Here is a 16,141-nt window from a genome sequence, read left to right on the forward strand (position 1 = left end):
ACAAAATGAGAAGTTGCTATAAGAAAATAGTAAAAGCATTGAAAATGCCCATTTCCACCATCAGGGCAATAACTAAGATGTTCCAGCCAACTGGAAATCATAGGAATTAACCTGGTAGAGAATGGTTCGAGTGGCCAAAACAATCTCCATGGACCACAGCTAGAGAATGACAAAAGTTAGTTGCGTCATCACAAGTTCTTTGGAAGGGTTTTAAGAAAAAGCCTCTACTCTCATCTGAAAACAATCTCAACCATCTCCAGTTTGCCAGGCATTATAGGAACTTCAAATGGGATTGGGTTCTATGGTCAGATGAAACCAGAATATATATTTTTGGCAATAAACACCAGAGGTGGGTTCAGCGCACATAGAGAGGCAGCTATACGGAAAAGTACCGCATGTGCACAGTTAGATATGGTGGTGCCTCTTTAATGGACATTTTGTTAGGATATATGGCATCTTGGACTCTATCAAATATCAACAGATATTAACCCCTTCATAACCCCACCATGGACATCCCAGACCCCTTATTTGAACCCCATAGAAAGCCTGTGGGGTGAACTGAAGAGACGAGAGCGTCGACCTTGTCGACCTTGAAATTTGAAGGACCTGGAGAGATTCTGTATGAAGGAATGGTCTCAGATCCCTTGGAATGTATTCTCCAAGCTCATCAGGCATTATATGAGAAGACTCAGAGCTGTTATCTTGTCAAAGGGAGGTAGTACAAAATATTGACTAAACGGGTGACAATAATTATAGCACACATATATTTAACAATTGTATTTTTTTTGGACAAACCAGTGTTGTGTTTGCAATTGCTTGATATCCATGAGAGCGGAGTATTTTTGTGTATTGTTTAAGTAAAAGCTCGAAAGATTAAACAAAACAAGACAGCTTACTTACCAAAGGTGACAATATTTGTAGAGAGCACTGTACTGTATAGTGAAACCAAGGAGTTGAAACCACAAATCTGTCAGCTCTCCTTTTAATGGATAGATCTCTTGGATAGATCTCTTGATGTAGTTTTGGTTAATGGGTAGAATGGATGTACTTAAATGTAGTGGAAATAAGGCAGAAGGCAAAACAAGGCATGAGACCCTCTGAGATGATTGTTAGAGCTTGGATTTCCACATTCTCTAAGGCATAGGCCTGATGACACTTCTTGGTAAAGGTATCCAGGAATTCTGAAGGTCACATGTTTTTAACCAGTAATTAACTATTTAAATATCCTTATATACAAAATATTGTAAACTAGCTTACCTAAAGAGATTGTCTTACTCTATCAGTCATTGTATGCGTGTGTGTATGTATATATAAAAATCATACCTGGGTAAACCCGGAGAGTTTCCAGGTATGATAATGGGACTGGCCAGTGTTAGAGTATCTAGCTTGAATGTATAATCTTGTGGAAGGTTCTTTTAACATGTTGCAGTATAGAATAGTTTATTAGAATGTAGTTAATATGTAATCACATCCTATCTGAAATTTGACTCCTCATTCCTGTGTTTCATACTGTAACTAATGTAAGTTGAATGAGATGAGATACATAAATCACTAAACAATTTTGGAGGATACACTGCTCAATAGTCATAATGTAAACAGAATATAATAAATGATGTTTCTTTGATCTATGTTTATACTTCATTTTACAACCAATGTTATTATATCCAAAAGAATAAAACAGTTGATCCTGTATGATTTGAGAACGTCTATTTCCATGAGTTCTTTTCCTCTTGATGTTTAACAGCCTCTATCAAATATATTTGTCCCATGGCGACTTTTTCTGCTTGTTTACAGCTCCAGGAAAGGTTGTGAACCTGACCGTAGAAGCATTAAATTCTTCGGCTGTAAATCTAACCTGGTTTCTGCCTCGGCAACCACACGGAAAGATAACGAGCTTCAAGATCAGTGTTAAGCATGCAAGGAGTGGGAGTGTAGTAAAGGATACAACAGTGAAAGTGGAAGATATTTTGAATGGGGCTTTGCCTGAATGTAACGTAAGTTATGGGCACCAATTCAAGGGTTTCTTTGTGTTGACTGAGTAAATTTGTGCTGTAAAGACTGAAACCTTAATCAATCTGTGGTCTTGTCTTCATAATAGCCGTATGCTTATCCCATGCATGTTTAAATTCCGTCACTGTATTAACCACTACCACTGCTGCAGGGGCGCTGTTCCATTTATCCACTAAACTCATAGTGTTGTAAAACATCCTTACGTGACGTCTAAGCCACCGACCCCCTAGTTTTAGAGTATGACCTCTTGCAGGAATGTGAGTTCATTGTTCTGCGGCATAGGAAGGCATGTTTTGTGGCTGCTTTTGGCAGACCTTCTGCCCCTTCAGTTATTAAAGCTATGGCTGGATGTTGGTAAAATTTTCAGCCCCAATGATTCACGTGGACTCCCTGCCAACTATGCATTACATACCACTGTGTCAATCTTTACTTTGCTTCTTAGGATGAAACTGAATCTTTTTTATGGAGCACCACAAGCCCTCCATCAACTCGTGGGCAGCTTACGACCACGGCTTCATATGTATCAAGAGCTGCTCTGTCTAGAACATTTAACTCCATATGGAATGAGCCAATCACTTTTATAGTGGGTCAGCTCAGACCGTATACTACATACCTGTTTGAAGTATCAGCTGTTACCAGCGAGCCTGGATACATTGATAGCACAATTGTCCGGACACCAGAGTCAGGTAAGGAAATGCAAGACGATTTATCACATTATAGTTGTATATAGAAATATTATTTTGATATGAATTACCTATGTGTTTAAGTTGACCTGGTAGGTAATTAAGATACATTGAAATATAATTTAAATAGTGATTGGTCCAGGGGGCATTCTAACTTTTGGAGTCATGATGGATGTTTTCCCACTTTTGGGTAAAATTCGCATGACAGTAGGAGTTTGCTTTAGATTTGAAGTTTTCTTTAAATGCAAAGACAGTTGGCTTATTTTTGTAAATTATTAGATTTGTATGAATTTTCCAGAAAAAAACCTTATAAAATGCATGTAAAAGGCCCTCCAAAGAGCAGCCAGCAACAAACATTGCCGTGAACATCTGTTTTACATTATGGCAGTAAATAACAGTACAAAAAAGCCAATATTGCTATCTTTTGAATTTTCGTGGCACACAAGGAATAGAAGAAAATGTAACCTGTTACCCTGCCAAGTATCATCAACATTTTCTGGGTAGCTGCTAAGTGTAACTGACCTTAGGAACTTACCGCCACAGATTCCCTACCAAGGTTATGGTGATTCTGTTTGGTTGCATCCTGCAGAAACATTCATAAAGTTGTGATGGAATTCTCTCTGACTCTTTTACTAAGGCAAGACTGTCTATTTGTACCTTACCGCTCTGGACTTGTCCAGAGATTCCCTTGGTTTTGTAGCATATATTTTTGGGTCCTCTTCTTCTTGTAGACTTGCACAATGAGCTAAATTACACTTCCTCCACTCATACCCTTGCTCTATCTACACCTTTGATCTCAAAAAACTCTGCCACCCCAAATCAATAAAATCCATTCTCCGTAGTTGTGGGGCGGCTGATCAGTTGTTAAACTGGTCAGCAGCACTTTGGTCTTGTGTGATTTAATTGCTCACTCAAGACGTCTATGTGGGATGTGATCAAACACCACTGTACAAGAACTATACATGAAGATGATAGAATCCTGAAGCACCATCCATTGTGATTATTCCAGCAGAGCCCTTTTTACCTAGGGTTAGTCTTGGTTAGTCTTGGTCTGTCAGTTCTAAATTTGTCTTACACTTTGAATGTCTCTATTATAAAAAGCACTGCACATAAATAAAATATAATAATAATGATAATATTCCAGGCAATATCCATTGAATCTAAGCCAAAGTGAAAGAAAGTGTAACCCTTGTCATCTCATTTGCATTGGGAGGAGTTTCATTAGTGCCAAAACCTATTCCAAGAGGAAGTGCATTTAAGTCACCCCAGAAGTGAGAAAAAAATAAAGACAAATAAAGCTGATTATTATTTATTGTTTTATATAGCGCCATCAAATTCTGTAGTGCTGTACAATGGGTATCTGAGGAGCTGATCAGGTTGGGTGGAGGTACTCATTGCGCCTCCTCATGTTTAGGTTTCTTGTCTTACCTGCCTGTTCCCTTTCCCCACATATTCACACCTGAGTAGAAAGAGACCGCGTGATTTATTTACCACTCAGAGATAAGTTTGAGTTGCTGCTGGCTGAAAAAACTAAGCGATACATCATGCAGCATATCTTTTTTGTTATCTTTTATTTGGTTTTGACCGTCATTATGAAAATGAACAAATATTGGTTGTCAAAAAAAAACAAACAATACACAACAGTCATTGATATTTTCGCTCAGTTGTATACAGGATAATAGCCTATTCTGTACATTTAATGTTAAACAAGGAGTCCAAAGAAGACTGATACAATTGTTTCAGCTTAACAGTGGTATGGTAAATTCTGCTCATGATTTCTCCAAAATCGATTTCTTGTAAAAAAAAAAAAAAAAAAAACCCATATAAAATAGAGTATGCAACTCTTTACATATGTATAGTAACAAGAAAAAGTAAATGAACCCTTACCTGCTTTTCTACATTCATTGTTCATAAGATATGATCTGATCTAACTGACAAGTACAGACAACCCCAATGTGCTTAAGCTAATAACACACAGACAATGATCATCTTCCATGGCTTTATTGAACACAGCTATTAAACATTCACAGCACAGGTGATAGAAGTAAACCCCTTGACTTAAGTCGTCGAACCTCCTTTGGCAGCGATAACCTCAGACAAACCTGTACAACGCTCAGGAGGAAACTTAGACCGTTCTTCCTTACATACAGTAACTGCTTGAGTTTAGCCGTATTCCTATGATGTCTGGTGTGAATGGCTATCTTGAGGTAAATAAGCCATTCAGATCTTATCTGACAACATGAAATATGTACTTGATGATGTTTAATGTTTATGATGCGCCTCTAGATTCATTGGCCTTTGTGCAAATCCTCTGCAGAATTCATAACATCAGATCGGAGTCATAGGTTTCAGCTGATAATAACTAATCGGATGTTTGTCATGCAATAAGTGTGCAGGCAACACCATTTTACTTGTTTACTTGGAGACACATAATTTCTATGCACAAATGTTTTTTAATGATATACCTCACATCAGTATATTTGCTGACATTAGATTGCTACAGTATTTTAACTAAGTGTCTTTTTCTCTCAGTCCCAGAAGATCCCCCACAGAATCTAATGAAAGGCAACATCACAGCAAGATCTTTCTCTGTCACTTGGGATGCACCAACCATTGTCACGGGAAAGTTTAGTTACAGAGTTGAGCTATATGGGCCAACTGGTAAGATCCAAAATATTATGAATGATAAATTATATTCAAATCATCTGTGACAAAACTAGTGATCAACCTCGCCCTTTTCTTTTCATAGCATCTCATAACTCTCCTTCCATTGCCATAGTGTATCTGTACATCTCCCTGTAGTTCTTTGCATAAAATGGACCAATAATTAAAAGGGATTTGATCTGCTTGATCTATATAACCCATAAATTGATTCTTACCTTTTTCTTATCAGGCCGTATTTTGGATAACAGCACAAAAGATCTCCGGTTTATCTTCACTAACCTTACCCCATTCACGACCTACGATGCATTCATCAGTGGGGAAACAAGTGCAGGTGTTGGGCCAAGAGCGAACATATCTGTTTTCACTCCAGCAGAAGGTAACAGGGATGTTTTGTTACAATGCTGTCAGAATATGTAAATCTTAAAGCGGGTACCTTTTCAAGCAGCAGAAGAAAAGACACATACTAAATTCAGTTCAGTATTTTATTGAATGAATAGTTATTCTGCAGTATCCCAAGGAATGGAATAATATCTTAATGTTGTTTAATATTTAAAAAGACATGTTATACTTATCAAAGTATAGATATGAAAAACATTTTTGAATCCCTGTGATCAGTTTTTAAAAATGACAAAAATATAACAACCAACCTACAGTGCAGTTTTTAATATGAGCAGTTAGAACATGCATCCAACTTTGCCTGGAATGATAAAACTTTTAAATATTTTAAACTGTGTATCTATAAAAGCTGGTCAAGTGGAGATCAGATGGATGGAGGATCTAAGCACACAATGTGTAATGTAATTGATTGAAAAGTGGTTTACAAACAGCAGTGTTAAGATTAGTATTCTATCTTTTCATGCCATTCTTCTTACAACCACACGGTGGCAGTGTGTACTAAGACATTACCTCCCTTCTATAGGGTATTTGTATCAAACATGCTAGCATATATTTATTCCCACTGATTTTTTTGTGTGTGATTTATTCAAATAATTATTGGGTTGTTTAATACAACACGTGGATTTGGATGTATGGTCCGGTTTATATGGGATTAATATAAATTGATCATAAAAGGAGAAAAGATGGAAAATTGCTTTAGATTCACAACTTAAAAACTGATTTGCTTTCTTTCATATAGTTTTCTATATTAGTGTATGCATGTTTGCAACAAATATCACAGAAATCTGTTTAATCTACGTTCTGGGTCACATGACATTTTTGCTTTCTTGCTGTGAAGTCGCAAAAATAAAAGGTCATTTTTGGAAAAGTGGCTTTATCACTGTGGCAACCAATGTATTTCTCCCGATGAGTGGTTATTTCTCACAGTCTGGAGACCTTGTTTATTTGGGCGAGCCATATTAAAAAAATAGTGAATAATCTCCTGGTCATTGTATGTTACCATGTAAAAAAATCTTAGAATGCTACATGGTCCCTATAAATCCTCCTAGCTAATATATCAAGGGGTTTCCACTTCCCAGTCATTGTGTTTTTTTGCATTAAACTATTAATTATAGCGGAATGATTTAAATTTCTCCTTTCTTATGTTAAAAGTGCTTGGACTGCCTTGCATATTCTTTTAACACAGGGACATAGCCTTCTGCCCTGCAATCCCCTTGGCTCTGAGATCCTTCTTATAATCTACAAGACATTAGAAATTAATAGCACTGACTCCTGGAACTGTTAAAGCCAATATATGTTTACCAAAGTCTTTAGTTTAAACTAAAAGACAATCGTGCGTGTAAAACAACTTGTGCTCAATGTTGGATTCATATCTTAATGTTGGCAGCTTTTGAGGCTTAGGAGTCTGCACAGTGGGGCTCATCCGTTTAATCATCATAATATTAAAACAAATTGTACATAGAATTTAAAGTTACACGATAATGTATATGCATTGTATTGACTGTATCCACCCCCTGATAGGGTGAGATGAGCCTTTTCCCAGAGGCAGCTTAAATCAGGCTAAGGCTTTGTAATGCACAAGTATGTAAGCACTGCATCAGTTACACCGTTACTTTGATTCACTTCAAGGAAAGTGTGCGTTCAGTGTATTCGAGCTTACCTGCCACCTACAAATTGACTGTGAATGACCTTTGCATTGTAATAATACAGACACAACAGCAGGTAACTGGTCTACTTAAAAGCTGCGAAGTGGTACCTTTTGTTTGCTGTTGTTACAAATCTGATGATAACGTGTGAAGGATCCCCTTTGCACCGATGTTAAAGTATTGTCAATGCAAATGACAAATTAAATGCACATGAAAGCAACCTTACCTTATCACAGTGTGTTTTTTTACTTGATTTTTAATCATATATATGTATATATATATATATATATATATTCCTAAATCAAGGGGTTAATTTATTAAACATGAGTTGTAGGTGAATGAACCCCTTTAATTAGGGGTTCATTCATTAAACGTTAGTTGTAGGTGAATTGCGATTAAGTGAAAAATGTCATCCTCTCGCATGGACTTTCTATTTGGTTTCAGGTGAAACCTGCCGGCGTAACACAGTTTTCTTTCATTTAAAACTCATCTAATTTAGTGAGTAACCTCCAGGTCACTGTATGTTATAATGCAAATTTATAATTACATTTCATTAATGACGTGCTGTACACCATTTTTCAAAGAGAAAGCAATTTTGGAGAAAAGCCTAAATTTATAGGGTCAGAGAGTTATGAGTAGAACAACCTTCAGGCGGATGTAATATAGGAAGGGAAAAACATTGACAGACTAAATGGAAGAATTGGTTCTCGTCTACCATCAGATTGTAGATTTCTCGGGATGCTGTGTAGTGGGCCTCATTTCCATTTGATAGATGTTAATGTTTGTGGGTATCTTTGGTCACAGTCTAACAAGATGTTTTTTCTTTGCTGTTATAGTTGTAACGACTCTTGTCTGAGGACTATTTTAGTAGTGAAAAAAACCCCAATAGTTGTTGTAATGCATGGAAATGAAACATAATATAAACCTATATACAAAGCTACACAAAATAGTGTTTACACAACAATTGATGCGCGTTTAAACACATTGTAACATTTTGTTTTATTTCCTAATGTTACTTTTCCACAAGTACCCAGTGCAGTGTCTGACTTAAATGCAAAAGAAGTTGAAGCCAGTTTTATAACAATTGATTGGCGAAGACCACAGCAACCAAATGGCATCATTACCCAATATCGAGTAAAGGTGTTGGTCAAAGACACAGGAATGGTCACGGAGAACACCATTCTCACGGGAAAAAATAAGGTACTTTTTTTTCCTGTCCCTCCTTTTTTTTTTTTTCTTAAACCTTGCTTGTTTTTGCATTAAGTAATTAGTTACCACTTATTGCTATGTGAGTGTTTTCTCACATCCCCTAATCTGCAAATACTGTGCCTGTCATCAGGATTAAAGAGAGCTGTTCCTCCTCTTACATGTATTCCGTAGTTCAACACCTCCAAGTGTTTCCTGCCATATTCTGCAATTAAAGGTTAGATGTAAGTATTTCACATTTTGGTAAGGAAGTTATCCTGCTTTGGTTGACAGACATAAAACCCATTTGTTTAGTTATTCTGCATCAACAGCAAAACATTAGGTGGGCTATTAACTATAATTGCCGTTTGAAAGACTATGCCAGTAGATGTTCATTTCCGAACAAGTGCAGCTCAAGCTGGAATTGAGCTCAGCTTTCGGCACACCATGATTTCACGAGTTCACACAAAATCAGTTGTTGTCTTTAGTTCTGGTGCTGATCTTAAGATAAATTGACAGTACTCAAGTGCAGTTTCAGCACATAGTAATTTTGTATGCCAGGAGACCATGCTACGATATTCCAATGTGAGTTTTAGCAAATAAACTTGTTGATTAGAAGTTGACAGCTAAGCCCAAATGGTGCTTTGTGTTCTATTTTGGGTCACCCCACTGTCACTTTTCCTACACCTTTTGGCATTGAATAGCTTGTCCGGAGCAACTCATTGCTAATTGGCACTACAGTGAGATTTGGGACATCACTAATGAAGGTTAAGACCAGTCTCCCACCGGTCAGTACTAACATGGGCCAGCATATCTGCTATCCAAAGGCAAAGCCAGCACATGCCTGATAAGTTTTAAAGGCAATACATCTACTTGTTAATATTTGCTTTATACAGCACGTAGTCAAAGGCCTGGAATGTCAGAATGACACAATGACACTCATAGACTAGCTATTATAACTTGTGATCTAATGAATAAAACCTAGTCTCTTGTAATTTGTTGGTCAGTGTGCTTGTTCAATATTGACAGTCTTTCAAAAAAAGCTATTTTGTGAACAACCGAAGTCTTCTTGAACATCAAGAGGCCCACTTTAAGCTTCCACTGGTAAACAGCCACTGTGTTTCATTACATATAACAGTGGTGAGTCCATAGCATATACCTAGAGCTGTGGATTTATTTTAAGGCCGTAATAGGCCCTGCCATGAATAAATAATTTTGTAGACCCTATACACAGGTTGCAGCTTAAATTGAGTTTAGTTAATTCCCCTGCCCATAGTTTTTCCCCTAGCTCTAGTACAATAATCTTCACATGTCAGAAAAGGTAGTACAAACTTGGAATACACTTGCAGTGAAAGTTAATGTATTCAGTAAAGCTCCAGACGTGCATAACTATCCTAAAGATTTATTAAGTAAAATGTGATTTAAAAAGGGTAGGCAGTATGGGCCAATTGGTTCCTTTCTGTCATCATGGTCTATGTAGCTATGTAACTTTGTATTACATACACATTCTAATTTTAAATGTTTGCTGCCTTCTTCTGTCAGTTTAGGTTTTTCATATGCTATACACGGTAAGGTGCCGCATAATTACAAAAAAAAAACAGTGATGTAATGAAATGGATCACTATTGATGTTATTGCTCTGTTTTAACTAAAGGATTCAAATAGCATGGAGCATCTGGGTTCAACCACAGTTAACGAAGTTATGAGATCACAATACTTTGGCCAAGGACAAGGAGGAATAACTGGGGTTTATGAAGGATCAGGAGACATCTTTTCCACAATGCCATCCATGTCCTCTGTGACATTTTATACTGGTACTAATGGTAACATAGGTAAGGAGAATCATTTTCAATGTTTTACTGGGTGTCTGTAAAGTGTGCACAAACCTTCATCCTAGACCAAAATGTCACATTTGCTCTTGTTAGGGAATCTTTAAGAGCAGATGTCAGTGCCACACAGGAAGGTCCCAACCACTTGTCACCCTGTTGACCTCCACTTTTACAAAAAGTAGCACCCTATAGCTTCCAGACATACTGCATAGACAATCAGTTGTTACAGTTGCCAGAGCAGGTGTGACTATAAGGGATTAATGTATTACCACCATACAAAGTCTACAGTCGGGTCAACATTTGACTAATGGCTCTTCGAGTGTCACAATTTCAGTCAACTAGGTCAAGCCAGCACACATTGTGTGTGGTGGCAAACAGGTGTAGACGACCTTGTAGAAACATTGATGTAATATTGCATAGTCATAACCTCTTGAGTTAAATAATACTCCTGGTTCGTAGAGGGAGAGACTCTTAATGAGTACCGTGCTCAACCCATGCTTAACAGATGCTTGACAGATATATGCTTAAGATAATATTTTAACAGTATATAGATAAATGAGGTAGTTCATACATCTTTAGATGAAACTCTTAAGATTCGTATTAAAACCGTGTTTTCCAAACATTTATCATGCTCAACATGATGGTTCTATCTTTAAAATGGAAAAACAGATGGTGGAACTTCCTACTCAAAGCAACATTATGTACATATACTAAAGGAGGTTCATTGCTGTGCAAAGCATGATCTCGCAACTAGACGGATTTCAATTATAATCGTTATTATGTCAGCGGTGTTAAACTCCAACCCTTCAGGGACGCAGGCACATACAGGACAATGCATAGACATTTGTACAATAATAATCAGTGTTTATTACAGAAATCCCAACTGTGACATGATTCGCATCCTTTTAAGACTGCATTTGATACTTGAATATCATTCCATTCTATTCATTATTATACATTAAGATTTTACCATAGTATAATATCAGAGTTGATCGTGTTAGGTTCTAAATGTGGTTAAAAGGACTGATTAAGGTCCTTCACACCAGGAAAAATGGGCAGACTAGATCGGCCGAATGGTTTTTATCTGCTATCATATTAAATGTTTCTATTTTCCTATGTTTCTATTTAAGTCATACTCACATAGAGTTTGATGCTTCATGAATATCTACTGTAGTTCGGTGCATACACATCGCCACATCTCGCATTCTAACGCATATGACATTTCAAGTGTCAGTGTGAAGTAACCTAATGTTTCTAGATCTCCTTTATTTAGATGGCTACACAAACTCCACTGTTTAGACCAAGACTCCTCATTGTTTTGGAGCGTTAGAACCAATATATATGATGTATCACAAGTACAAAAAAGGAAACTGGGAACATGGGATAACATAAAGAAACAATCCGAGGATGAAAATTCTAAATGTGTGGCAACCATAATGGCAACCAGACACATTTTCTCGTTGATTACCCCACACTTGACACAATTTCTAAATTGCCTATATTTATCTACAATGTCAACATTGGCTGTAATAGGTTTAAGATTTTTACCGATTAAATATTCTGAGGGAGAATAAGAGCACATACTTCTATTGATTTGTTTGTTTATATTTTAGCCATATTCTGATTTTGCTATGTGTTAAAGGATTTTGGTCTTTTTCCCACCACTGCATGTTGTCATTTTAGTTTTTTGTTCTAGATTTCGAGAACATACGCTATGGCATTGATATTGAGGCTGAACAGCTGACTTATATGGTTGAGAAACTGACGCCGTACACAGAGTATATGATTAGCGTGTCTGCTTTTACCACTGTAGGAGAAGGACCACCAACAGACATTGTACTTAGGACCAGTGAACAAGGTAATAATTCACTTACTAGTGTTTATGGGAAATTAATTGGGAATAGTTTTTATGGTTTTCAGCTATCCATCTGCTTCTTTTTCTTGTTAGTTCCCAGCTCAGTGCAGAATATAAGATATCAGAATATTAGCTCGACATCTGTTATGGTCTACTGGGATCCCCCTTTAGAGCCAAATGGAATGATAACTCATTATACAGTTTATGCCATGGAGTTACATACAAGTAAAGCATTCCGTCTGAGTACCAGCAACAACAGCATCCTCATTACAGGTAACTGCACGAGGGAACGTTTTCAGTGTTCAATGTTAAGAACCATTAATGGCAAAACATATCTCGTCAACTCACTGCTTCAAATGTCAGTGGCAATAATTGTGCTGTGTTTTTGCTCAGTTTATTAAATAAGCATCTTTTTCTTAGGTTTAAAAATGTACACTGACTACAAAATGCGCGTTACAGCATCTACAACAGCAGGAGAGAGTTCTTTGTCGGAAGTAAATGATATTTTTGTGAGAACTCTTGAAGACGGTAAGTGTAAATATAATTTGCCTAGATGTATACAGACATAAACAAAATTGCTAGTTGATTTGGTCCCACTTGTTTTATGAAGGAACTGCCAACTTCACATTTTACCGGTACCTACTTTCCACTGTCCACCATTACAAAACTGTCTACACAATATGCAATGCAAGGACGAGTTTATGATGTCCTTTATAGCTATTCCTCCCTGTTAATGCATGCAAAGTGACCAATTCAGGCATTCAAAATAAATGGTACATTTACTCAATTATCACAACTAAAATTGTTTTATATGAAACTATTGTGCTATTGTTCAAATGACAATGTCACATCAATTTATTGCCCAGAAGGTAACTTTAGAAAGGTAGCTTGAACCAATCAAGTGTTATGAATAACAAGGCATTGCTTAATGGAAAGGAAGAATAACGCAATGTTATGCACATATAAAGAGTTTCTAGTACATAGAACTTAGCTCTGAAAAGTTTTGAAACAGAGGCAAGTCCACGTTAGCCCATGCTGGCTGGCCCCATATATAGCTTTGAACAATTCAATCCCAGAGTCTGCTACATTGAATTATGTATTTCATTTCAATAAAAATGAGCAGTGTTTTTTCAACTCTTTCTTTGCATTCTGTTCTTGTTTCTGCATTAAACCATACGTTGTTCAGCGGGTAGAAAAGCATGATAGACAGACCAGTATGCTGGGTAATTAATAAACACAAGAATACACAACTTTGCAATGTGTTCACATTGCATTGCTCATTTTTTTAAAACTGTTGCTTAACCACACAATTCCATCTTGTTATGTTTTATTTTAGTACCGGGATCACCACCGCAGAATTTAGTTTTAATTGGAGTTAATGCCACCGGAATTACTTTGGAGTGGTCATCTCCTTCAGAACCCAATGGAATTATTACACAGTATGAAATCATTTGCACTAATTCAACAACCTTATTTGTTCAGAACACCACATCAACCTCATACACCTTAATTGACTTGAACCCTTACACACTCTACAATATATCAGTTCGGGCCTACACTAGATTTGGGCATGGAAACCAAACTACATCTGTGCTGTCTGTAAGAACATCTGAAACAGGTAGGGACATATTTTACCTTACAATTTACCATGAAACTTCTGATTGTTTATACTTTTTTGTAGACCCATTGAAAATAGTCTTTAGAACACTATTTAATGTATTATACGTCTTTATATTCTGCTTATTATAATTAATTTATATGTTTTAAATTAACTTCATGGTGTTTAGAACTACTGCCATTTTTATTTTTAAAAAAATTGTAGAAATTCAGTGACATTCATGGCTTGGAGGTTTATTTTATATTATTTTTGTTAAAATATTTGTACATTTTTCAGCTCCCAGCAGCCCACCGTACAATTTGCTCTACAGAAATATTTCTTCAACAAGGGTGATGATTACTTGGCTACCGCCACTTTATGCAAACGGAATTATACTTTTTTATAAAATAAATTATTGGAATTCCACGCACTCTCTGACAAGCATTAGTAATGATTCTTTGATTATTTTATCCGGCCTGAAGAAATATTCACAGTATCAGGTGGTTGTATCAGGCCACACTATACATGGAGATGGAAATCAAACCAGTGACATTCTGTACATGACCACTATGGAAGATGGTAAGTTGATATGATATTTAACTTTAATCACTTATTTAATGTGTTTAAAAATTATCTTCCTGTAATTTTTAAACAAAACATATTTAGTGGTATATTTTGTAATGTTCGTTTTCTGTACTCTGGCTGAAACCATTTTCTATGTAGGATTCGTATTTTATACACATAGTCCATGGCAAAGAGAGATGGTTGATTAACATAAGACATCTACTTTAAACCTGAATTCAGTGTTATGAGAGAATTATTTTGTTGTAGGTAACAGGTACGGTTTTAACTAAAACTCCCGCAGGAATACCTACGCACAGAGACATGACCATGAATGCATAATGGTCAATTATCCACACACAACAGTTGTCACGTTGGACAAAAATACCAACAATGGGATTGCTCCATGGGATGTAACAACTATTGTATGTGTTGATGCAGGGTATATTACATGGTTTTGGCATCACCCAAGCTTCACCTGCTCTAGAATGTATGATTGTGACAGATAGAACTTTATATATAGGGTCAAAATATTTGTGAAGTTGCTATACATGCTAAAGCACCAGAGCACTTGAGAAAGGGCCTTCACCATACATCTCCAAATGTTAAATGGGCAAGAAGAAGGTGTTTGCTTTTCAGGCTGTAGTTAGAACAGTGGACAGGTTACAGGGTTTTGGCCATGCTTTTTCTGTCAGTTATTGACCTATTCAGGCTACATAATGCACATTCAACACATATATTTTATTTACATAGTTTAGTTGCTAACGACCTTTTCTGACTTTTATATACACTTTACTGTGACTATGGGCTGTAATATAGTTAAGAATATAATGCACTTAGCTCTGAAACATTTAGTCCTTGTAAACTTACATCACTCTCATGTAAACTTTCTATACAAACTAAAAGAGCACTGTGTTAATAATGTTTACTGCTCAAGTGGGCACTGAGAACACATTACAAAACACAATGGGGCAATTTGGGCATTTAACTTGTGCCGCTGACTTGTTAACAAAGGGAAAAGGAGCAGTTATCACTGTCCACACTGTTTATAATTAAATTACAAAATATGGTGCTATTTCTCCATACCGACATCTCCTCACATGTCTCTTTTTCCTTTGTTTTTTTCCTGCAGTTCCTGATGATGCACCTCATAACCTGTCCTACCGAACTCTAAACTCTACTTCCATACAGCTGTTTTTCTATCCACCTTCCTCTCCCAATGGGATCATTACTTATTACTCAATAACATGTTTAGGAGCAGATGGCAGAGCTTTGCATTTCAATAGTAGTAGCTGCTCTGTGATTGTTAGTGGCCTCAAAAAATATGGCGATTATGCTGTCGCGGTTAGAGCAAGTACATCCATGGGAACTGGAATGGAGACAAGTAGCCCGCTTTTTGTAAGAACTGATGAAGATGGTAATTTGTACATAAAATTCAACTTATCCTGCAACATCTATACTCCACATACTCTTCTCTTTATCACTTGTTTTATGAGTAATTATCTGTCTTGTGTGTGGGAACAGTGTATACTGCAAGTTCTCTCAAGGATTTAAAAAAAAAATGTGGGAAAAATCCTGTTCATATCATTTTTAAATAAATTGAACTTTAATTTCTTATAGTCTCTTCCCCAGAATTACCAGTATAGGCCAGAAGCTTTATGTTTATTGAAATATACATATCTGTCCTATATGCTTATTTTCTCCCATTTTGCTTGT

The 16,141-nt window shown here is 36.6% G+C and overlaps 1 protein-coding gene across 1 annotated transcript in view; it reads left to right on the plus strand.

The window, feature by feature from the left end:
- PTPRQ (protein tyrosine phosphatase receptor type Q) overlaps positions 1–16,141 on the plus strand; it is a 100,727-nt gene that overhangs the window by 32,382 nt on the left and 52,204 nt on the right. The window contains exons 22-33 of the mRNA XM_053463664.1: positions 1,795–1,994; positions 2,453–2,696; positions 5,226–5,354; positions 5,587–5,733; positions 8,427–8,599; positions 10,238–10,415; positions 12,109–12,270; positions 12,361–12,540; positions 12,688–12,795; positions 13,604–13,885; positions 14,162–14,443; positions 15,558–15,842. Of these exons, the coding sequence (XP_053319639.1) occupies positions 1,795–1,994; positions 2,453–2,696; positions 5,226–5,354; positions 5,587–5,733; positions 8,427–8,599; positions 10,238–10,415; positions 12,109–12,270; positions 12,361–12,540; positions 12,688–12,795; positions 13,604–13,885; positions 14,162–14,443; positions 15,558–15,842 (2,370 nt within the window). The remainder of the gene's footprint in view (positions 1–1,794; positions 1,995–2,452; positions 2,697–5,225; positions 5,355–5,586; positions 5,734–8,426; positions 8,600–10,237; positions 10,416–12,108; positions 12,271–12,360; positions 12,541–12,687; positions 12,796–13,603; positions 13,886–14,161; positions 14,444–15,557; positions 15,843–16,141) is intronic.

The sequence above is a fragment of the Spea bombifrons genome, chromosome 4, assembly GCF_027358695.1.
Source record: "Spea bombifrons isolate aSpeBom1 chromosome 4, aSpeBom1.2.pri, whole genome shotgun sequence".
NCBI lineage: Eukaryota > Metazoa > Chordata > Amphibia > Anura > Pelobatidae > Spea > Spea bombifrons.